Source organism: Muntiacus reevesi, chromosome 8 (assembly GCF_963930625.1).
Source record: "Muntiacus reevesi chromosome 8, mMunRee1.1, whole genome shotgun sequence".
Taxonomy (NCBI): Eukaryota; Metazoa; Chordata; class Mammalia; order Artiodactyla; family Cervidae; genus Muntiacus; species Muntiacus reevesi.
Window position 1 is genome coordinate 58,693,529 of NC_089256.1, and position 25,436 is coordinate 58,718,964.

Genomic DNA, 25,436 nt, shown 5'->3' on the forward strand with positions numbered 1-25,436 from the left:
CCTGTTTTATTTTATTATTTTCATCCCTGCTCCTAACATTCACACATACTAGAATGCCAGTTTCATGAGAGCATGAATCTGGACTGTTCTCTTAACAGCTGTTTAAGACTGCAGCTTAGAACAGAGTCTGCTACGGTGTAAAAGTCGCTTTGACTGTGATCTTCCTGTGCTGGCTTCTTATTCTTCAGGTCTCAGCTCAGGTTTGGTATTCACTCCTTTCCCCAAATTTCGTAGCACTTACATATGAAAGTATTTTATTTTTTCCTAACGCATCATTTATTCTACCTATTAAAATATACACTCCAAGAAATCAAGGGCTTTGTGTTTTGTTCACTACTGTAATTCAAGTGCCTGACACTGCCAGACACAGTGCAGAGCTAAGAGGGAGACCAGGTTACTGCTTTCAGGAAGATGCCTACTAAGGGAGAGAGGCCACCTGCAAGAGGAGCTAAATTGCATTTTATGGTCTTATTTACCTCTGTATCTCCCACACCTAGAGGCCATAAACGAACTAAGCAAGCAGGAAATGGCCAAAAGTCATAAAATCAAAGTTTAGAGAAAGGAGTGATGTTCTTATACGAGGTGAAATCCAAAAAAAAAAAAACTTCTTAAAGGCAGTAACATGGAGGAAAAGCTAATAGTTAAGGAGCTCACCCTGGTCGCTCCCGCTTCAGATATTTAGCCTGGGTTTGTATCTTTGCTCGGTCACTGTGTTTACTTTCACCTCTCTAAACCCTAGTTTCTTCATCTGTAAAACAAGTGTACTTAGAGTGCTCTTAGGAAGACCGAGATAAGTTAAGGTGCTTTAATCAGTGCCCAGTTCATAGTATTCTATAAAAGTTAACTGTCACTTTCATTATTATTACTGATGAAAGCGTGCTGACCTTACCAGCAGCTAGTTGCCCACCACAGCTCTGTGGAGCAATAGAAAACTTTCTACTACCCTGAGTAGAATGGCGCGACTCCAGAAAGCAGCCAGATCTGGTTCCAGGTTCCAGCATCAAGGACTCTTGGCGCCAGCCAAGTGTTTCCCAGACCGCGGAAGAAGTATTGGGCCGCTCTAGCAATGTCGTGCGCCAGGTCTCGGTGGTGCGAGGCCTCGCGCTTGCGCAGGGGTGGGCGACGAGCGCGGGGCCGGTCTGGCGCGCAAGGCACGGCCGCACCCTGAGAGGTACAGTAGAACGGCCCCTTGGCTTCGCAGGTAACCGCTCGCCGGCCCGCGCCAGGGAGGGAGGAGAGGGACCATCTCGCTTCGGGCTCCGGCTGGGAAGACAGCCTTTGCGCTCGCCAGGTCTTGGGTCCTCTACAGACCCTGTCAGCTGGGGCTTCTCTGTTCCCGAACTCTAATCCGGGCGCGCTCAGGCTGCACATCCCGCGTCCCAACCTGGACCGCGTCCTACCGCGGACCGCGGATGAGGTGGCGGCGAAGCCTCGGGAGGACGGCCTTGGGCCTCACGCCGGTCTCCCCTCCTAAAAAACCAGGATCCCAGGGCATCCCAGGGGAGCTTTTGAAGCGGAAAGGAGCTTCAGTTTATGTTTATGAATTTAGCCGTCTCGAATTTCGTGGTTAGACTAGCGGGTTCGTCTCCAGTGAGCTTTTGATTGCTCGCTTTAGAGACAGGTGGACTACACTGGAGCGGACCAAGATCTTCCTCACAGAACTTGCATCGTCTGATTTTACTCAGAGACTTCAAAGATAGCTGTCATCCACCCTCTCACACCCTTTCTGGGGTTCATGCTTCCATGATTCTTCACCTGGCCCCTACGTGGCCCTCCATTTAAGACAACTCATTCTGGTAATTCTCTTCTGGATTCACTCCCACTTTCCAGATTCCCCTAAAACTGGGTTCCTAAAGTATTGATGTATATATTTGTAAGTAGCTCAGTTCTGAAGTCAGACGGACTTGAATTCTAGTCCAGGGCTCTCTGCCAACTCAAGTATGTGACTTTAGGTAAGTAATTCCCTTAAGTTTTCTAAGCCCCAGTTTTCTCATCTGAAAATGGGGGTAATCATATGTATCTCTAGGTGGTTGTAAGGATGAAAGAAGGTGAAGAGCATGAAATACTTAGAATGCTACCAGGCACATAATAAGCACTTAATTTATGTCCGTTATTTTTTGAACAGAGCATTCCCCAAAGAAGCACAGTTTTCTTAGAATCAAGTGCCAAACAAAAATAGCAGTAAAACTTTTTTTCATCCAGTCATAAAATGAAGGTTTTTAAAGTGAAGTTAATGCTGAGGCGTGCTTAATGAAAACCATTCCTTGGTCAACTGATGGAAAATTTGATATAATCATTTGGGAAAGCAGTGGACATATATGGCAGGAACTTGAGAAATGTCAATTACTTCATTTCACAAGTGCACATTTGAAAATTTTCTCTGGGAATTAATCACAAGCCAGAATATATGCAGAAAGATGGTAATTATAGCATTATTTATAAAAGTGAAAACATTAAACTTTTTATTGTGGAAACATTTAACATATATAAAAGTAGAATAGGTAAGTGAACCCCCATGTGCTCATCATTCAGCTTCAACAATGATCACTATTTTGGCTGTCTTGTTTTTGTGGAAAATTTTAAATTTACAAGGTGTCTGAAAATAGAACAGTTGAATAAACTGGAGTATATTTTTTCAGCTTTTAAAATAATACAGAATTGTATTATAATACAATACAAAATATACAGTATTATCACAACTATGATCATTCAAAAACCTGTGTAGAAAGACAGGGAAGAACTACAGTAAAATATTACCAGTTTCTCTTTGGTGGTGGGACTATGGATACTTTCCTTCCCTTCCATTTTTAGATATTTAATAAATATTCCATAAAAGTGGTGTATTATTGTTACAGCAAACAATGAACAAACAAAATCTAAAAATATTGCTCCTGAACTAAGGACAATAGAATATGCCAGAGCAGGTTAACTGTTACAGAGAATAAAAATGCTTTAATTTCCCTTGATCAGTTTTTTTGGCTTATGTTTACATGAGCATTCTTGTCTGCCACCTCGTGCTAGTGGTTGATATTGCACTCATATGGTCGACACATATCCAAATCTTTAATCAATCTCATCTTCTATGTGTAAGTGATTGAACTTTGAAGTTTTATTCCCCCTATTTTGATTAGTGTTTGCCCTCAGGGTAGAGAAAGATTTCTGGTGATAGGATGGCTCTTTTTTCCCATTTCTTCTTTTCTTTATCCTGAGCAGGCATCTATCTCATACCTCACGCATTTATACTCTTCCTAGAACAACCACTTTGAACAATTCAAGTCAGATGGTTTTATCACATTTTTTTCTTGCTCAAATAGATTATGATGAGATCTGGCCAAAAATCTTTTCTACTTTTGTTTGATGAACTGGATTCACTTTTTAAACTGGACAGAGGAGCCTGGTGGGCTGCAGTCCATGGGGTCGCTAAGAGTCAGATACGACTGAGCAACTTCACTTTCACTTTTCACTCTCATGCATTGGAGAGGGAAATGGTAACCCATTCCAGTGTTCTTGCCCAGAGAATCTCAGGGCTGGGGGAGCCTGGTGGAGCCCATCTATGGGGTCGCACAGAGTCGGACATGACTGAAGCGACTTAGCAGCAGTACATTTAAAAACAGCTAAGGGAGAGGTCACCTTACAAGAAAATGTGTAAATGAGTTTTGTTTCAAATTAGTTTGTAAAAAAACTTTGTTTCCTAGGTATGCAAAGAAGCCTTTTCACGCAGATGTTCTTAGAGATAATATGGATCAGTCCGGAGTTCTCCTCTGGGTGAAAGCAGAACCCTTTATAGTGGGTGCCTTGCAGATTCCCCCTCCGTCCAAGTTCAGTCTTCACTATCTCAGGAAGATATCCACCTATGTGCGAACACGGACCATAGAGGGAGGTTACCCACGCCTGTCTTGGTCTACATGGAGGCACATTGCATGTGGGAAGCTGCAGTTGGCTAAGGATCTGGCATGGCTTTACTTTGAAATGTTTGATAGTCTTGCAATGAAGACACCAGAGGAGCGCCTGGAATGGTCTGAGATTCTGTCCAACTGCATGTCTGAGGATGAAGTTGAAAAGCAAAGAAATCAGGTATGAGTTTATATGTATATGCGCATGTGTTTAGTTACTTTGAGAAATAAACTATTTAAAATTTTTGTACTAGCTGTAGAGTGTGCAGTTTTAGATTTTAATGACCATGTGATCCCAAAGCACCATTTAAGTTGTAGCATTTCCAGTTTGTCAGTATTTAGTGAATTAGTCCTTACTTAGCAATCCATACTCATCTACTCTCAAAGTGGAAATGATATAGAAACCCTGTAATTGGAAGAGGGAAATATTTTCATTGACATTAAAACTAATATTGAGGTATTTGAGTGCTTATGAACTGTTGACATGTTATGGTAAGAGCACCTGCCTATTTTTAAGTGTGCATCTGCTATGTTCTGGGATTCAAAGATAATTAGACTAGCAGCTCTGCCTTCATGGATCTCATAGACTAGTAGGGGAAGCTGGTGTGTGTTAAAAAGGTGCTATTTAATAAACATTTCTTCAAAGAAGACATGCAGATGACCAACAGTGCTAACTATTAGAGAAGTGCAGATCAAAAACCACATTGAATTCTACTCAGTGCTCTGAAATGACCAATATGGGAAAAGAATCTAAAAAAGAGTGGATATATGTGTAACTGATTCACTTTGCTATGCACCTCAAACTAACAAACACTGTAAATCAACTATTACTGTATTAGTCACTCAGTCATGTCCAACTCTTGGTGACCCCATGGACTGTAGCCCACCAGGCTCCTCTGTCCATGGGATTCTCTAGGCAAGAATACTGGAGTGGGTTGCCATTCCCTTCTCCAGGGGATCTTCCCAACCCAGGGATCGAATCTGGATCTCTAGCATTGCAGGCAGGTTCTTTTCCATCTGAGCCACTAGGGAAGCCCAAATCAACTATACTCTAATAAAAAATTTTTTTAAAAAACCACTTTGAGGTATTACCTCACACCATTCAAAATGGCTATCATCAAAAAGTCTACAAATAATAAATGCTGGGGAGGGTGTGGAGAAGAGACTACCTTCCAAACTGTTGACGGGAATGTAAATTGGTACAGCCACTATGGAAAACAGTATGGAGTTTCCTTAATATAAAAATAAAGCTACCATATGATCCAGCAATCCTACTCTTGGACCTGTATCCAAAGAAAACTCTAATTTGAAAAAATGCATGTACCCCAGTGTTCATAGCAGTATGTTTACAGTTGCTAACACTTGGAGGCAACCTAAGTGTCTGTCAATAGATGAATGGATAAGGAAGATACATATATTAATTACTCATCATAGAAAAGAATGAAATCATGCCATTTGCAGCAACATGGATGGACCTAGAGATTATCATACTGAATGAAGTAAGAGAAAAACAAAATTGATACCACTTCTGTGTGGATATAGAAAATAGTACAAATGAACTTATTTGCAAAACTGAAACAGACTCATGGACATAGAAAACACACTTGTGGTTACCAAAGGGGAAGTGGGGAGATAAATTAGGAGTATGGGATTAACAGATGCACAACACCATGTATAAAATAAATAAACAACAAGGATATGCTGTATGGCACAGGGACCTATATTCAATATCTTGTAATAGACTATAATGGAAAACAATCAAATGTGTGTGTATATATATATATATATATAATGGAAAAGAATCAATTGTGTGTGTGTGTGTGTGTGTGTGTATAACCAAATCACTTTGCTGTACACATGAAATTTAACACAATATTGTAAATCAACTATACTTAAGTTAAACAAGTACTATTTAATAGTATGGAATGTACAGTAAAAGTATGCATAAAGTACAGAAACAGAATAGAGAAGAGAATAATTAATTCTGGTGATGAGGAAAGACTTCACAGGGAAAGTATATTAATCAGAGTAAGCTTATTACAGTAACAAGTGAGTCCAGCATTTCAGTGGCTTAGTGCAGTAACATTTTATTTCTTATTCATGCGACACCCAACATAAGGCATCTGGTTGGATGAGTCTCTAGGCTGCTGTTGTCTAAGCAATGACTCAGGGATCTAGGCATCCTCTGTCTTTTGGAGCCACTATTATACTAGTCTGCTTTGCTGCAGTTAAAAACAAACAAAAATGAAATTCCAGTGGCTTACAGTAACTGGAGTTTATTTCTTGCTTATTTGACTTTTAGTTTGCACCTTAGTGAAGGCTCTTTTCCAGTCTCTGGCTCTATGTTTCTGCCCATATGGGGACTCGGGCTGAAGAAGCAGCTTCTGTGATGGTCATGCCTGTCTTCTGATAGAAGGGAAGAGCGAAAGAACAGGAGAAAGTTTTGACACCTCTTAAAATTTTTGCTCAGATGTGACATAAACAGCAACTACTTTTGTTCCATTGGCTAAAGCTTTGTCATGTGTCCATGCCTGATATTAAGATGGGAGGGAATCTACCTCATAGGAAGTAGGGAAATCCTGTGGCCATGGGTAGAGCCATGTAAGCCCCTTGGAAGATGAGGAAGTGAACAATTGCAAATAAAATACAGTTTGCTACGGCCATGCCCACTAGGGCCTGAGTCCTTCACTTCTATTCTTTGTGAGGCTTGAAAGTGGTATTTGTAAATCCACCCATATTCCATTGATTGTAACCCAGTTATACCATATCCAGTTTCAAAGGAGGCTAGGAAATGCCATCTAATTGTGTGCTCAAGGAGGGAAAGGTGTTTAGTTAGCATTTAGCGGGACTCTACCACATGAAATAATATCTAAACAAGGTTTAGTTCCATGGGAACTAGATAGGATTACATTTTTATGGAACAGAAATGCAAAGGATTGCAAAAACAGTAGATATGGCACAAAATAGGCTCTTAGTCTAAAAGTTAATTACCTGCAAGAAGTCACCAGCTAATCTCTATCTAAACTATTTTTTATTAGGCACATCTTGTGGCTATTTTATTTGTGGAGCCTTTCTCACCCCACGGAGGGACCTATGCTTAATGGTTTCTTTTGTTAGTGTGCTGTGCTTAGGATGTTTAGAACAATCATGAGCATTTTTTGCAATGAGAGCACACATTTATCAAACAAGCCAGAATGCCAGCAAAAGGGTTTGAATTGAAGCATTTCCTTCATCCCTGGCCCCTTCATAGGGTACCAGCGTCTAGGAGATTTATTAGTTAGGGTTTTAAGTTGGTCTTTATTCAGTGAAAGAAGAGTAGGAGAACTCTCAGCAGGCAACACAAGAATCTGCAGCAGGGCAAACAAGAAAAACAGCAGAAAAGGGGGGAGGATACAGGGTGGGGTAGAGGCCAGGGCCAACCTGGGTCCCTGGTATCCTGAATGGCCTTGCGTGTCTGGTCTTTTGCTCATGACCTTGTCATGGGTGGGATCTTCCACAACGGCTCCAGGCAGGTGTTCATTGGAAGGACTGATTTTGAAGCTGAAACTCCAATACTTTGGCTACCTGATGCGAAGAGCTGACTCATTTGAAAAGACCCTGATGCTGGGAGGGATTGGGGGCAGGAGGAGAAGGGGATGACAGAGGATGAGGTGGTTGAATAGCATCACCGACTCAATGGACATGGGTTTGGGTGGACTCCGGGAGTTGGTGATGGACAGGGAGGCCTGGTGTGCTGCGGTTCGTGGGGTCGCAAAGAGTCGGACACGACTGAGCGACTGAACTGAGCTGAATTATGTGCAGTAGTGAGTGCTGTGGATACAGAGATGAATAAAACCTTCAGGAAGCCCCAATGTTTTTTGAATGATACTGTGTACTAGTTTCTGTGCTAGTTACTAGGGACATAAAAATGAAAAAGAGATCTCATAGTCTCATGGAGAGGCAGGTATATGGAGAAGTAATGACAGTATAACAAATAATTATTAAATGGAAGTACTAATATGTATAAAATCAGGAAATTATGTTGCGTGAAGAAAGTCAGTTCCAAAAGATGACATACTATGATTCCATTTATGTAACATTCTTAAAATGACAAAATTGTGGAGATAGAGAACAGAAAAGTGTCCAGGGGCTGAAGAAGGGGTGAGAGAAGGTGGGAAGTAGGTATGGCTATAAAAGGGCATCATGAAGGATCCGTGTGTGGATGGAAGTTTCTCTACCCTGACTGCATCCATGTCAATACCCTGTCAATACTATTGCATGGTAGTTTTGCAAGATGGGAAATTGAGTAAAGAGTACATCACATTTTTGTTCATACAGCTTCATGTGAAACTACAGTTACCTTAAAGTGTTTAGTTAAGAAAAAAACTTAAAAAAAAAAATACATAGATTCATGAGGTTCCATGTTGACTGCTGATTTGAACAGCTAGGTTTAGGTGGTTCTGAGAATCCATATTATTAAGTTCCTTAGGCTTCATGATTTTGAGCCATGTTGGCAATCTGTAGTCCTAGAGGTATTGCTTCACTTTTTTGCCTCCATTGTATGTGTATGGGAATGGGTATATGAGGATAATCATGAGCTTCAAACCATACCTTCTTCAAATAAGAAATGATTTAGGAACATTTGTCAGGCCAGTAGTATTTTTTTTTTAATCAAGTACTTTTTAAAGAATTTGATGAGAACCTGAGGCCTACTCCTCCACAGAATACCATACACCAAAAAATTACATAGTCTCAGATGCTGCCCTGATATCCTAAACTTTCTTGATAAGTTTATGGTTATGTTAAACTAACTTCTGTGTCTTGATTAAATTTCCTTCCTTCCTTTCTACTTTTTAATTCAAATTACTAAGATTTTTTAAATATAATTTTAAACTTCTGAAATAATATTCTTCTAAAAAGAATGTGCTTCATGGCTTTTGGGAGAGAATCTCAATGGCCATAGATGCTACATAGCTTTCTGAGAAGATAAGTGACTCCAGTTTAATTAGTTTTAGACACTCCTACATCTGGGTACCAGAGACATATGTATCCAATGCTAGAAACATTTTTGCATTTGTCCTTTTAGAATCAAAACACTGTGGTGAATTTCTTTTACTATACCTGCTTAGCTGTAGACTAGTGGTTGATGTCATTTTCGGACACGTATTCATCGTTTATTTTCTTCTCGGACAGCTTTCAGTGGACACGCTGCAGTTTCTGCTCTTCTTACATATACAGCAGTTAAACAAGGTCTCCCTGAGGACATCTCTGATTGGAGAAGAGTGGCCTAGTCCCAAACACAGATCTCAGTCTCCTGACCTGACTGAAAAATCCAGTTGTCATAATAAGGTACTGTTTAAATTATGGTCTCTTTCTCTGAAAGGGACAATTTTCGAGGGAGATATATTGCCCTCACTAAAAATTACTTTGAATAACTTATATAAGCCAGAGATTTGCTGGCTTGTTTTGTTTTGCTTTATACTTTTTTTTCCTATTTATAAAACAAAATCAACATGTGCAGTCTTAATAACATAGAGAAGTGATTTCAGTTCCTTCAATGGCACAAAAATCACTTAGATAATTTTCTGGCAAATCATTTACTTTACTGTTAACTAGTATTCATATTTTTGCAAATGTTGATGAATTCAATTTCAGTTGATTGTAGGCAAGTCAGTTAACTTCTCTTGCTTGGCTTCTTTTCTCTACACGGTGATAATAATGCCCATTTCTGAGTGGCTGTGAGAATTCAGTAACATATAGCACATGACTTGTTGCACAGTAAGCGCCAGTATATGGTGACTTTAGTTTGAGTATGGCCTCTCCCAGCAACTGACTGGACCAGGGACGGACGCTTGACTAGAGTAACTCATTCCTTGGCATGAATTTGAAATTGATCTGATTTGGAATGGTGACCATGGACCAAGCAATACCCCTAGGGGTTGAAGAAATTACCAGTTGATGATGGGTATTTGAGCTGGTAGCTCATGTGGCACTGAGACCAGCACAGCTACCACATTTGTGAGTGACCTGGAGTTGTGACGGATTAGAAATTCTGAGGGAATCAGAGAAAAAGAAGAGAATGGAACAGATATGCAGAGAGTCTTGGGAGAGGAAGAGGTTCAGACTGGCTTTCCAGTTCCAGTTCTGATGAGGCCTTCCTGTACTTCCATTTGGGAGATGACTATGTGTCCCTGCAGTAAATCTCCCTTCACTTGAATTAACTTATGTTCCCTGTGCCAGTGAAAGTTACTACCAGCCAGCCACCCACGTTCTCTTTATCACTGCCCATACCTACATAGTTGTCAAGCCTTACTGATTCTGATTCCAAAATAACTTAAAAAATTTGTCTTTCTTCTTCTTCTTATATAGGTCCTAGTGTCTTTTTTGTGTGTGTGTTTGGTTTTTTTTTTGCTTTTATTTCTGGTATTAGATCCTACTTGATCATCCTGCTTTTAATCTATAGCCCACCTACTACACTGGAGTCTCCAAAATACAGATCAGTTCTATCCATCTCCTGTCAGAACTCCATCAGTGAATTCTCACTGTCACTATTGTTTTCACCCTTGTACTCTTTGGAGTCCTCTCCGGCTTACTTACCATAGGAGAGGGAGATGCAGCAAGAGGGAGGAAGAGCAGGTGAGGCTGTGGGCAGCTCTGCTTTGAAGTGTTCTCTGGCATCCAAAAGAGAGTTTATTCAAAAGAGAAAATGGTATAGCTGTTTAAAAAATAGTTTGAAAATCTCTGGCACACACAGTGAAACCCAGAGACCTTAGTATTTCGTACAGGGCTTTTGCTGAATGGATGCTGCCTACCATTTTTCCTTCCCCTGCCAGTTCCCAGCGTGCTCCCTACACCCCACCCAGAATTTTCACTTCTCTCAACATAGCACGTAATTTCACTCCTATAGGCCGTCGGATGCAGGTTCCTAGGGCTAGAATGCCTTGTTTCCTGATCTGTTTGCAAAACTACCAATGTCAATCAAGAATCTATTCAAACAGCGCCACACTGAGATTTGTTTTCCCCAAATGGCGTTCTTGTTCCTCTCCTGCCCATAGACCGTCTTTCAAATCTCTGCTATAGGTCTTATCTCATTGTGTTTTAGTTTATGTTGCCATTTCACTACACAGATGCTGAATTCCTTGAGGACAGGAACTATGTATTACTCAGTTTGTATAATTCATCACTTAACACTGATCATATCACATAAGAGGTATTCAAAAAATATCTGTCAAATGAATGAGCCAAGCTATTAGAACGTCTGCCAACTCAAAGCTTATTCCCAAAGTAATAACTTCTTTTAAATCTGACTACTGTAAGATCCATTGCCTTTTTTCATTGGATTTTGAAATTAGTTCTGTGATTTGAGAAGGCACATAAAAAAACCTAGTGCTTCATGAAATGTTCGATCTAAACTTTTAGATATTTACTAGCTGTGTGACCTTGGGCAAGTTTCTTTTTGTATCTCCATTTCTTCATCTGTGAAATGGGCATGGTAATGGCATTTCATTTAAGACTGCTGCTAGGACTGAATAATGATAAGGTTTCTTTAACAATGCTTGGCACACATTGAAGCTTAGCTACTAATGTTACTTTTGGATTATCTTAGGTAGGATAGAATCTCTTTATACCTGTCACATGCACAGAAAATCTTTATAAGTTTTGTATAGTCACCTTAAATGCTTTTGGGGGGATGAGGCAAAGTATAAACATAAAACAATTAAAATATAAAAGTTTCAGGTCTCACTGAATCTCTTTGTTCTGTTAAGAGTGCTTTCTTTTGATATTTTTTAGAACTGGAATGATTACAGTCATCAGGCTTTTGTCTGTGATCATCTGTCAGATCTCCTTGAGCTGCTTTTAGACCCAGAGCAACTTACTGCATCATTTCATTCAACCCACAGTAGTCTAGTCTCTCGGGAAGCTGTTGTGGCGCTCAGCTTTCTTATCGAAGGTACAGTGAGTGGAGCCAGGAAGATATATCCGCTCTATGAACTTGCACTGTGGCAACCACTACATGCCGAAACTGGCTTCTCAAAGACCTCTAAGACTTTTTCTTTCTACAAGCTGGAAGCCTGGTTGAGAAGCTGCTTGACTGGGAATCCATTCGGTACATCTGCTTGCCTCAAGTCTGGCAAGAAATTGGCTTGGGCTCACCAAGGTATTTATTAATATCTTAATCTATATTAAATTGAATGACAGGTTGTGGAACCTAGTGTTTTCTGGTGTATTAGTGATCACACATCTTTTGTGGAAGATCTCAAGAGTATTGCTACTATAAAAGGGAAAAAAGGGAACATCTCTTTTGTAAATGACTTTTTCTCCAGGCAGCAACAATCTCAGTTGACTCATTAGTCCAGCTTGCTTTGGTTGCAGCTAACAGAAACTCCAACTTCAGTTAGTCCTTTCTTTGCTCTACTTTTGTCTTTTCTGCCTCATTTTCCCTTTCACTCTCATGCAGATTTGCTTGAAGCTTTCCCATTTTCTGTGCCTCTTAGCAGAAATTGGCTATTCTGCAGTTATACCCTCATAGAGTTGTTGCAAAAATGAAGTTCTTTTAGCTATACAGGCACAGGCAGACTAGCTATTTCTGAATTAGAAATTTAAATTCATAGTAGAGAGAATTTGACTTTGGTTGCAAAGGTATCTACTTCTCATAGTCCAGTGATGGCTAAAGGAATAGGTTCAGGTACTGTATGACTTCTTGGGGCCCAGGTATAAGTTTTAAGAGAAGAGGGCCTCAGAAGTAGGTGCTCCACTAAGGCAGATGCCAGGCAAAATTAATGGGAAAAAACTAGAATATACTTCCAAAATCTCTGAGTTTCAGAGATAAAGAAAAAATAGTTTCCATGCAAATGTAAAAAAAAAAAAAAAAAAAAGATCAGTTTTGTATCAAATTTTTGTAATGCTAAAATTCAAAAAACAGTTGAGCAACATCTACAATGATCCAAGTATTTTATATGCAACCAAGTTATTGCTCTAGCATGAGGTCAGATTCTCAGGTATATATGGCTCCTATAAACAGGAGATACTATATAATTGTTGATGTTGATAAAAGAAATATAGGTACAAGTAAGTTTTTAGACATTGTTAGGGAAAGTACTAGGAGGAAAAAGGACATCTGACCTCTTAGGATTATAAAATGTGTTAGATAGTAGGATTACAAATAATTTTCATCTTGTTTTACTTATAGTATTTAAAAGTTTTCTACAGTAGCCATATATTAGTTTTCTAATAAAAGAAAACAATAAGAATTGTTTTAAAAGAATAGCATGCTATGTGACCTCTCCACATTTGGCAGTTTTCTTTACAAGAGTGGCCCTGATGGCTTGCAGGGAAGTAGTCTGAGAAAGCAGTGACGTCATGGTGAGACTGTGCTAGGAGGGCAGCCTGCACAGAGCTTCTGAGTGTGAGTTTGTGCAAGGCGCCATGTCTGAGAGGACGATGTACTCTCAGTAATGAGCCTGGGAGTAAAGACATGACCTAAACAGAACGCATGGAATGATGTGGTAAGTAACTTAGGAGGAGTTCAGAATTTGTATTATGGCAATTTAAAAAGAATATTTCGGAGTTGGGATGATAAATTAAGGTGAGTTGGGGAAGATATTTGAATTGCGTCAACTCTACCACTTACTAGCCATATGGCCTTAGGCACGTTACTTAACTTGAAGAGTAGACATGAAAAAAATCTTAGATCTATAGGCAATCTTGAATGGATTGTAGACTTAACCATTTTTTAAAAAGACAAAAAATTTAAAATTTGGCAACATACAGAAAAGCACAGAGAGTAGTATAGCATACACCTCTTTACCTGACACCCAGATCTAACACTTTTTTAAACCTGTTATGTATCTAATTTTAGACATGTGGGCATGTAGATATGTATAAGCTCATTTGGATGATGGTTTTCCTTTGAAACTACCTCGTTTGTATTTTTCTTAAATAGTTGAAGGGACAACCAAGAGAGCGAAGATTGCCTGTAATACTCACGTGGCCCCAAGGATGCACCGCATGGTGGTGATGAGCCAGGTTTACAAGCAAACGTTGGCCAAGAGCTCAGATACTCTGGTGGGGGCACATGTAAAGATCCATCGTTGCAACGAGTCTTTTATATATCTGCTCTCTCCCTTACGGTAAGCAGTCTTCATAGTGTTCTGACGTCGTGACATCTTCTTTAGAATGGGGTTGGTTCTTTGATTTGTCATCACAGAATAATATTGTAGTCAAATGTTTTTTAATCTTATTCAGAGGAATTTACCTCATTTTTCAGATCCGTGACAATTGAGAAGTGCAGAAATAGCACCTTTGTCCTGGGCCCTGTACAGACTGCTCTTCACCTCCACAGCTGTGACAGCGTTAAAGTCATTGCTGTTTGCCATCGTCTGTCCATCTCGTCGACGACAGGCTGCATCTTTCACATTCTGACACCTACACGCCCCCTTATTCTCTCTGGGAACCAGAGAGTAACTTTAGCCCCTTTTCATACCCATTACCCAATGCTGGAGGACCACATGGCCAGGACTGGCCTTGCTACAGTGCCTAACTATTGGGATAATCCCATGATTGTGTGCAGAGAGAACAGCAGCCCAAGTGTCTTCCGACTCCTACCACCATGTGAATTCTACGTGTTTATTATTCCATTTGAAATGGAAGGGGACACCACAGAGATACCTGGGGGTCTTCCATCTGCATATCAGAAAGCACTGAGCCAAAGAGAAAAAAAGATACAGGTCTGGCAGAAAACTGTGAAGGAAGCTCGTTTAACAAAGTGAGTATTTTCTAGAAGTAAGTAGTGACTTGTCTTACGTAAAACTCCACGGGAAAGCAAATTAATCTGCATGAATGCTCAGTCTCTCAGTCGTGTTTGGCTCTTTTGTGACCCATAGACTGAAGCCCGCCAGGCTCCTCTGTCCATGGAATTCTCCAGGCAAGACTACTGGAGTGGGTTGCGTTTTCCTACTCCAGGGGATCTTCCCGACCCCCAAACCTGCGTCTCCTGCGTTGGCAAGTAGATTCGTTATGACTGCGCCATCTGGGAATCCCCCCAAATTAATCTGCACATGTTTATAATTGTGCTAAACAAACAAAAAAGACAAAGGGTGTCTTTTGTTAAGGTCAGTATTCCAGGCACTGTTTGGTTGGGGGATGGGAGCAAGTGGATACTCAAGTATTAGACTCCCTCCTTTTTTTTTGGTATAGTAAATTTTATTTATTTATTTTTTAACACAAAAAAACACTTTGTATTGGGTTATAGCCAGTTAATAATGCTGTGACAGTTCCAGGTGAACAGTGAAGGGACTCAGCCATACATAATACACGTATCCATTCTCCCCTAAAATTCCCTCCTATCCAGGCTGCCACATAACATTGAGCAGAGTTCCATGTGCTATACAATAGGTTTTTGTTAGTTATCCATTTTAAATATAGCAATATGTACTTCCCAAATTGACTGTCTCCTTTTAAGAAGCTTCAGTTTAACTGGCAGATATAAGACTTAAATGAAGGACCATATATAAGGTAAATCATAAATGGATTACTTTTAGTTTTTAATTTTCTTCTCTGCACTATATTGGTGGTTCTCAAATGGTTGCGTGTCAGGATCATCTAAAGAGCTTGTTAAAAATACAGGTCCTGGCTCCTCTACTCTACAGACAGACTTCCTGAAAGTGGACTCCTAATGCTGGTCCATGGACTAGTGCCAGTTTTTGTCAAAGTTCCTAATTCATAGTAAAATGTGAAAAATAAGTACAGTATTTTTAAGTAGTGCTAAATTTAGTCAACTTAGAATACTGTCTTCTGAAATTGTTTCTTTCCTACTTTGTAGATACTAAAGTATCTTGTTTTTAATAACATGCTTGATAGATGGTTATGGGTTATTATGTCCACCATAAAATTTTATTTCAAGGGTACTTGTCTTTAAACTCTAGGAGTCAGGGACACACTATATATAAAGCATATATAAAGATTCAGAAAACATGAGTGTGGGTAGTCGGAGAAGATTGATGGAGGAAGAAGAATTTGTGTTGGACATTGAAAAATGAGCAGAGTTTGGATAGGAATTGAGGGTCAGGTAGAATACTTTAAGCAGCACTAGAGGGACAGATGTGGAAGCAGAAGCAGACCCAAGGTGTCCTGGAAATCAGTTGCTTAAACAAGATTCTGGGTGTGGATAATGATATTTAAACTGGTATGAGTAGATCAAGCCAGAATATGTAGAATCTTGCCTATCAGTCAATAAGAGTTAGATTTATGTGGAATTAAGTAGTAGAAGGCATAAAAGGGTTTTAAACAATGGAATGAAGTTCAGAAAGCCATTTCATTTATTCAGGAACATTTATAGAATGCCTACAATATGCAAACCACATTATTAGATGGTATGGCAGATAAAGAAATGTGATTGGCACATATGAAGATCCTCTGATTAGATCTGAAAGCGGGAAGTCAGGGTGATATTATGATATTCTAGACTAAGAAACTGGACTAGAGTGGAGATCAAGGGTGTGAAAACCAGAAATACTTTGGCAGGAGGCTGAACTTGGTACAAGATTTTCTAAAAAAGACAAAATTAAAGATGACTTCAAAAATTGGACTCCAGTTTAGACACCTTTGATCACTTTTCTTCTGGACAGAATAGCATATACAACTTAAAAAGTAGTGGGTGCTCAGAATAATTATTAAGTAATTATTTAGTAATGAAGTAATTATTGTCCGTACAATATTTTGGTATTTAATTTTGTTAGAGATGAAAGGAAAGATAACTAGAAAACATTATAGTGGCACAAGGTGGAGGGGTGCTTCTTCTACAACATTGTCCATTTGGGAGCTGGAGCTAGTTTGAGAAGAGGGTATCAAGTTCTTTTGGAGGCTGTTTACTTGAAATGTCCTATATCCTGATAATGTCTTGATCCTTAAGACTTAGAAAAACTCTTACTTTAATAATTGGATTCCATTTGCTTGGTATTAGTTTTTTGTTTGTTATTATTTTTCCTGATTATCATTATCTGGGAAAATAGCAGCCATTCTAAAAATGTTTCTATTTCTCATGACCCAGAGCTGTGACTTGAGATGTAAGTAGAAGTGCCTATTTTAATTAGATCTCTTGATTTTATTGGATGTTAAAATTAGTATTGTTCTTTGGACAGCTGTGTCTGTATTGTAGGGGAAAGTACTCTGAGTCAGGTATTAGTACAGACCATGCCACTTACTGTGTGACATTGAAGGTGTCATCTGATCTATCTCCTGGCTATATCACACATATATAGTGTATTTTCTACCTGATAAGATTGATATAAAGGTTCATAAATAAAGATAACTTAAATGATGCACATATAAGACACTGTAGTGGTGTGTCCTGTACCTGTGTAGTAGTGTGAGTGTAAGACACCCTGCTTAGTGATGAGTTTGAGAGACACATCTTCTGGGTGAGATTGTTTACTCAGTATCTGAGACGTGACCTGTTAGAATTGACTTCATTCTGAGAGAAATTGTTGAAAAAAGACTCGATCCAGCCATCTAATTTTCTGGATGCATTTTTGTGGCTTATGGATTAAGGAAGGAAGTATATAAGATATACTTACACACTTGCATTTAGATTCTTTTTTTACAAAACCTTTTTGTTTTGTATTGAGGTATAGCAGATTAACAGTGTTGTGCTAGTTTCAGGTGGACAACAAAGGGATTTAGTCATACATATACATGTATCCATTTTCCTCCAAACTGCTCTCCCATCCAGGCTGCCACATAAAAAATTGAGCAGAGTTTCATGTGCTATACAGTAGGTCCTTTTTGGTTATTCCATTTTAAATATAACAGTGTGTATATGTCCATCCCAAACTCCCTAACTGTCCCTTCCCCTCATCCCTCCCACTAGCAACCATAAGTTTGTTTTCTAAGTCTGTGAGGCTCTTTTTGTTTTGTAAGTTTGCATTTAGCTTCTTCAGAACAGTTGCTGGCTACCAAAAATATAAACATCAATAATAGTCACAACTCATGCTTTACCTGGGAATCCACTGTGAAAATACTGCTGTTACCTGTAACAAACGTTCCACTTGGTTTGTATCTCACGGATTGAGCCACCAGTATACTGATAATACGGATCAGTCATGTTCAGCTTAGCAAAACAATGCTGATGACCATAATAGTAAGTAAGATGTACTGAGCACTTACTGTGTGCCATGTACTGTTCTAAGCACCTTCTATGTATTAACTCATTTCTTCTTCCTAACAATTCCTTATCACGGATGAGGAAATTAAGGAACAGAGAAATTTAAGTAATTTACCCAAAGAATCAGGATTTGCATCTAGTCAGCCTGGTTCCAGAACCTAGGTTCTTAGTGTCTCTACTGTTTTGTGTGAACTATTATCACATATAATATAATCATTATAATAATGTGATATTAAAGTGGATCATTGGAAAGACATTCTTTTAAAGCAATTCTGTTGTTTGGATGCTGCTGGTATTTCGATGCCTAGATTTCCTCACACATACAGAAAGCTTATACACATGTGCGGAATCTGGAATATGGCAAGGCACGTAATACATGTTAACTGTGAGTCATAGTGTCTTCAAGTGGTAAGATCCTTGATAACACTAGAAACAAGGAAGAGCACACAATTCCACCTTGGGAACATGGAAGGACAGAGGAATTATTGACTAATTTGAAAGGAAACTCCCAACATCATCCTTTTAAAGTGATTAGGTTATATCATTTCCTTACTGTGGCCCCTCTAATGAGTCCCTGTCATACTTGAAATAAAATGCAATATAAAACGTTTGTGGTACCTACCAGGCCCTTTCTGCCTCATTTTTCTGCCATTCTTTTCCTTATTCACTATTCTCCCACCATGCTGTGATCTTACTTACTCATTGCCATCCAGCCATACACTACCAGGAATGTATCTGTAGAATAAAGTTGGATATCATTACTTATTGCAAGGAGGGAGAGAATTAGTTACATCTCCATAAAAGCATGTTTAAAAGAACTGATCATTGCATTTTGGCTGTGATAGATGATTTGGGGGAGGGTCCTGTTGTGAGTTGGATGCAATCTGGTAGTGAGGGTAATTCTGTGATTTGGTATTATAATAATTTTTATATTAAAGAAGAGAGGAATAAAGGGGATAAAAATATAATTGTAAAGAAACAGCAGTCACTCATTAGCCAGGAAAGGGTAATGCTTGGTCATTTTTGTGGTTTGGATCACAAAATGTTTTTGTTTTTCATCCAGACCTGAGATATGATTATGGAGTGGTTTTGTTTTTGTGTTGATCTAGCATTATCCCACAATGATCTTGTCTGCTATTGGTGTGCTGTGGGATTATTTATGTTTAACAGAAGAGCACCACAGCCAGGCTAGATCCAGACTACACCTAGGCCTAGCTAAGCCTAGGTGCTGAGCCAGCTCCTGGCTGTCAGGAACTTCTCTTCTCTTGCTTATCCTGAACATGTTAAATATTCTTTTACTTTCGAGCCTTTGCACTTTTTGTTCCCTCTGCCTGGAATGTTCTTCTCCAGATATTTATTTTGCTTAATCCACCAGTTCATTCAGATTTCTGCTTAAGTGTGCTCTCAGGTGTCTCCTGTCCATCCTTTCTCAATTAGCGTTCCCAATACTCTCAATTTCCCTACCCTGCTCTGATTTTCTAACTACTTAAGTTCACACACACACACTTTATTTGTTACCTATATTCCCCACTAGAACATGCAGTTCACAAGGAGCACAGACTACATAGATCACAATGGGAACCACTCCTTCTGGAGTCTTGTGGTGCAAACCTGCCTGGACAGAGGCCATTTCTTCTTTCTTTACATGTCTCATCAGTCAGAACACTACCCAGCATCACTGGTCCTCAGTAAATATCTGTTGAGTGAATAATCACAGTAGAGCAAAATACATAATTACTGACAAGTTTTTACAAAGAGAAAAATTGTATTTGACCAATCTTTTTTTTTTTGGTGGTGGTAGTGGTGATGTAGTATATAGAACTGAACAGAGCAGTCATTCAGAGAGAACAAATGAATAACTAGAAATAATTTAAAATTTATCCTATTAAAGCATTTTATAACCAACTTGGTATAAAATTAATATGAGTGCATTGTTTTTGCAATTTTAGGGATCAAAGGAAGCAGTTTCAGGTACTTGTGGAAAACAAGTTTTATGAGTGGTTGATTAATACAGGACACCGTCAGCAGCTGGACAGTCTTGTGCCTCCTGCAGCAGGCTCCAAACAAGCAGCAGGATAAGACTTCCTCATCGAAACACTGTAGGTATTTACAATGGCGACCACGTAAATTATTTGGAGGAAATCTTATAAGTGTGCCCAAAAAAACAAACAAAAAAACACCATCCAGACTATTATGTTACCAACCATTGCTTTTTTCCCCCACTGCTCCCACCAGCATATACAGAATTTTACATGCCCATATTTATGACATTTTATACTAAGAAGACCAACCAGAATATTCAAGCAGAACCTATAGCATTATCAGCAAATAGAATAGCCAAATTTGTCTTTTTTGTCTCTTGCTGGCACAGTCCAAAGCTGTTCTGTACTTCCCTGTATATGGCTTTAAGGATTACGCTTTCTAACACATTTCACCTCTATCCTGCAAACCCACATACTATTCATTTAATTTAGCTAATCTTTGTTAATTGTGCATTAATAAATAACTTGAATTAAATCAAATGAAGATTTGAATACTAAACTCTAGGAAACCTGCAGATTCAATAGAAGAGGACATAGATACAGACACATTTACTGGAAGTTGTTTAATCCAAATATATAGTATTTTTTTTTAATAGAAATTAGCTTATTTTGCTATTTGAAAGTATCTTTAAAGACTCACAATAGAAAAACACAAAGGACATAAGTAGGTAGTTCACAGAAAGATACTTACAAAGATGCTCACTATCACTTAAAATTAGAAATGTAAGACACTATTTTTCATCTATCACATTGGCAAAGATCAAAAATGTAATGTGCAACACTAAGACATTTCACTTACCACTGAGCAAAGTGTAAATTTGTGCAACCTTTTTGGAGGATAGTTTGACAAAATCAGAATTAAAAATGCACACATGCTTTGACTTCATAATTTCACATCTTAGATTTAGCTTACATATATGTAAAGATCTGTTTAAAAGAAATGTTCATTGTAGCATTATTTGAAACAGCTGTAGGCTGGAAACAAGCCAAATGCTTCTCAGTAGAGGGCTGGTGCCTATGAACCAGTTCATTCATGCTTGGAATGCATCTTTAAGAAGAGTGGAGTATATCTACAGGTGTTCTCCCTGAATGATCTATAGTGGAGTGAAAGTAAAAGGTGAGAAGGGGAGTAAAATATTGCCTTGTGTGTTTGAGAAAAAAAGGATAATCCCACATATTTATATACGAATTATATGCTTTTAAAATTTCTGAAAAGTTATAAAGAAATTGTTAAGAGTGTTTGTCTTTAAAGAATGAGACTGGATGTCTAGGGTAGGAGAACTTATTCTTAATTTTCATTGAGAAATAATTCACATATCATGAAACTCACTTTTTAAAGTGAAGAAATCAGCAGCTTTCATTATATTCACAAGTTTGTACAGCCATCACCATGAACAAATCCAGAACATTTTCGTCACCCTAGAAATAAAGCCCATATACACGGATCAGTTCAGTTCAGTTCAGTTGCTCAGTCATGTCCTACTCTTTGTGACCCAATGAATCGCAGCATGCCAGGCCTCCCTGTCCATCACCAACTCCCAGAGTTTACTCAAACTCATGTCCATCGAGTCGGTGATGTCATCCAGCCATCTCATCCTCTGTCGTCCCCTTCTCCTCCTGCCCCCAATTCCTCCCAGCATCAGGGTCTTTTCAAATGAGTCAACTCTACGTATGAGCTGGCCAAAGTATTGGAGTTTCAGCTTCAGCATCAGTTCTTCCAATGAACACCCAGGACTGATCTCCTTTAGGATGGACTGGTTGGATCTCCTTGCAGTCCAAGGGACTCTCAAGAGTCTTCTCCAACACCACAGTTCAAAAGCATCAATTCTTCAGCACTCAGCTTTCTTCACAGTCCAACTCTCACATCCATACATGACCACTGGAAAAACCATAGCCTTGACCAGACGGACCTTTGTTGGCAATGTAATGTCTCTGCTTTTTAATATGCTATCTATTTCCTTCCAAGGAGTAAGCATCTTTTAATTTCATGGCTGCAGTCACCATCTGCAGTGATTTTGGAGCCCCCAAAAATAAAGTCTGTCAGTTTCCACTGTTTCCCCATCTATTTCCCATGACCTGATGGGACCAGATGCCGTGATCTTAGTTTTCTGAATACTGAGCTTTAAGCCAAGTTTTTCACTCTCCTCTTTCACTTTCATCAAGAGGCTTTTTAGTTCCTCTTCACTTTCTGCCATAAGGGTGGTGTCATCTGCATATCTGAGGTTATTGATATTTCTCCCTGCAATCTTGATTCCAGCTTGTGCTTCCTCCAGCCCAGCATTTCTCATGATGTACTCTGCATATAAATTAAATCAGCAGGGTGACAATATACAGCCTTAACTTACTTCTTTTCCTATTTGGTCATGCCCAAATCCTCCAACTCTGATATCTCCTCTGCCCCCTGTTCCCGGGCAATCTCTATCCTACTGTTTGTCACTTGATTTGTCAGTTTTGGACATTTCATATATTGATAAGTGGAATCATACAACATGTGGCATTTGTGTCTGGCTTCTTTCACTTAGCATAATGTTTTTAAGGTTTATCTATGTTATAGCATGTGTCAGTATTCCTTTTTATGGTTGGATACTGTTCCATTGGGGCTTCCCTGGTGGCTCAGTGGTAAAGAAACAACCTGCTATGCAGGAGACATGGGAGACACGGGTGATCCCTGGGTCAGAAAGATCCCCAAGAGAGGGAAATGGCAACCTAATCCACTATTCTTGCCTGGGAAACTCCATGGACAGAGGCGCCTGGTGGGCTACAGTTCATGGGGTTGCAAAAGAGTCACACACGACTTAGCAACTAAACAACTATTAATATTCCATTATATGGATATACCATACTTTATCTGTTCATCAGTTGATAGACATTTGAGTTGCTTCCATTTGTTAGCTGTTGTGAATAATGCTGCTGTGTGTACTTTCGTGTACAAATTTTTGTGTAGAGATATGTTTTTATTTATCTTCATTATACAATACAGAAGAGTAGAATTGAAAGGCTATATGTTTAATTTTTTGAGGAACTGCTGAACTGTTTTCCAAAGCTGGGTAGCATATTCTTTACTGTTTATACATAGTTTATATTTTCAGTATGTATTACTTTATATGAAAAAATAATTTTACCATATTTCAGTCACTCAGCTGTGTCTGACTCTTTGCAACCCCATGGACTGCAGTACGCCAGGCTTCCCTGTCCATCACCAACTCCCAGAGCTTGCTCAAACTCACGTCCATCGACTCAGTGATGCCATCCAACCATCTTATCCTCTGTTGTCCTCTTCACCTGCCTTCAGTCTTTTCCAGCATCAGGGTCTTTTCCAATGAGTCACTTCTTTGCATCAGGTAGCCAAGGTATTGGAGCTTCAGCTTCAGCATTAGTCTGAACACCCAGGACTGATCTTTAGGATTGACTAGTTGGATCTCCTTGCAGTCCAAGGGACTCTCAAGAGTCTTCTCCAACACAACAGTTCAAAAGCATCAATTCTTCGGTGCTCAGCTTTCTTTATGGTCCAACTCTCACATTCATACATGACTACTGGAAAAACCATACCTTTGACTAGATGGACCTTTGTCAGCAAAGTAATGTGTCTGCTTTTTAATATGCTGTCTAGGTTTGTCATAGTTTTTCTTCCAAGGACCAAACGTCTTTTCATTTCATGGCTGCAGTCACCATCTGCGTTGATTCTGGAGCCCAAGAAAATAAAGTCTGTCACTTAGAATACTTAGTTAATAAATAGTGAGATTAAGAATGGAAAATCTGATGAAGATTATACAAAGGAAATGGGAACTATAAGAGGATAAAATTTTACTTTAGACTAATCCCCACTGCTTACTACCTTGTCTATTTGTGAGTTTCTTTTCTTTATGTCTATATGTGAACCTCAGAAAAAAGGAATGTAGTTAACTTTTAACTCACATGTTTTATCACTCTAAATTATCATCTGATTGATTTATGTGATGTTGTGAAAAGGGTTTTTTCCTATTTTTCCTTGAAGGTGATAGAAAATTAAGTGATTATAGTTCTGTTTTCTTTTGTTTTTTCTTCAGTCATTTTCAGGGTCCTGGCAACTTGCGGATGAACAGAAGATGGTGCACATGTTGAAACTGAACTGGGAAGGTGCTCTTGCTGCTTACGAGACTTTGGAGACTTTTCTTCCTATTTAAGACCTTTCTTTACGTTTCCTTCCAATTTCATTTGTTACTGTTTACACTGAATTTTAGTCTAAACTTCTATTCTGTAAACATTGTTTATAGAATATCAGAAGGCTCATTTTATGATGCTAAAATGAAAAAGTTGATGAAGACATTATGTTAATATTTTTTAAATGACTTAAGTATTGATTTAGTAAACCTTACGTTTTAAGTTGTATAATGAAAGGGTTTCATCCTTTCTAGAGTTAAATAAGAGTTTTATAGTTCTTTGTAAGTATTTAAATGGAAATTGCTACGCCTTTTAAAAAAGAATTGAAATGAAAGTATGACTTGTTGGAGTATAAGTATAAATATAGCAGAAAAGCATCTATACAAAGATATTTTAGTCCTTAACGTATACAGCAATGAAATTGTGTAGAAATTTTTATTTTTCATTTTCTGCTTCGAATTTTCAATAAAACTCTAAAAAGTAATTTTCTCCTTTTGATTAAAAAATAAAGTTTTAACTTTAGGAAAGGTTTCCAAAGTCATTCTGTGATGTTATATCAAAATAAAGTTTACATTTGATAGGAGAGTTGTTCTTTAAGATAAAGGAAAACAGTTTAATAAATAATCTGCTGATAAATGCTGTTTCATATTCTCTTTGGTCATTTAATTAGTAATTATATCAAAAGGGCTTGATCTCTTATTTCTAAAGTGAAAATTAACCCTCAGAATGTTTTAATTATAATTGGAGTTCTTATAGTTTTTATTTTAAGATGAAATTTAACCAAGCAGAGCATTATCAAATAAAGAAACACTAGAGTAATAAGAGTGTGTTTTGGAAATTGCTATTGGTTGATAAAAATTAATGGTATTAATTAGATACTTTCTTTAAAGTTATAAAATTCAGAATACTAGGCACATAACTTAATACTTTATAACCCAACACACTTCATATCAAGGCACATTTGTCATTTTCTGAACTAACCATAATATATCTGGGGGCATCCCATTTATAAGAATATCTGCTGGAGTCTTCATTGGTGGAAAGATGAGGAAGTCGAACTTAAGAGTATATTTGACCAGGAAAATTAAAATGGAGAAGACTTCATTTGTTGTTTTAGTTTACGTGAGATGTACTCTTATTCATAGAATCAGAGGTACATTAAATGCCAAAAACTGTTCTCTACACAGGCTCCAAGATGATAACATGGCAGAGAAAGGCCAC

General features: G+C 38.5%; 1 protein-coding gene across 6 annotated transcripts; it reads left to right on the plus strand.

Moving 5' to 3' along the window:
* The first annotated feature begins 1,106 nt into the window (after positions 1-1,106).
* Positions 1,107-24,742, plus strand: TBCCD1 (TBCC domain containing 1). 6 transcript variants are annotated; one of them, XM_065942883.1, is made up of 8 exons: positions 1,107-1,201; positions 3,696-4,074; positions 9,066-9,221; positions 11,664-12,030; positions 13,816-14,002; positions 14,140-14,637; positions 19,983-20,132; positions 24,122-24,742. In XM_065942883.1, the coding sequence occupies exons 2-7, from the start codon at positions 3,739-3,741 to the stop codon at positions 20,110-20,112; spliced, it is 1,674 nt and encodes a 557-aa protein (XP_065798955.1). In that variant the 5' UTR covers positions 1,107-1,201; positions 3,696-3,738; the 3' UTR covers positions 20,113-20,132; positions 24,122-24,742. The 6 variants fall into 6 exon arrangements, with proteins under 6 accessions (XP_065798955.1, XP_065798956.1, XP_065798951.1 ...); XM_065942884.1 differs by lacking the exon at positions 19,983-20,132; XM_065942879.1 differs by lacking the exons at positions 19,983-20,132; positions 24,122-24,742 and adding an exon at positions 14,756-15,356.
* The last annotated feature ends 694 nt before the right edge of the window (positions 24,743-25,436 follow it).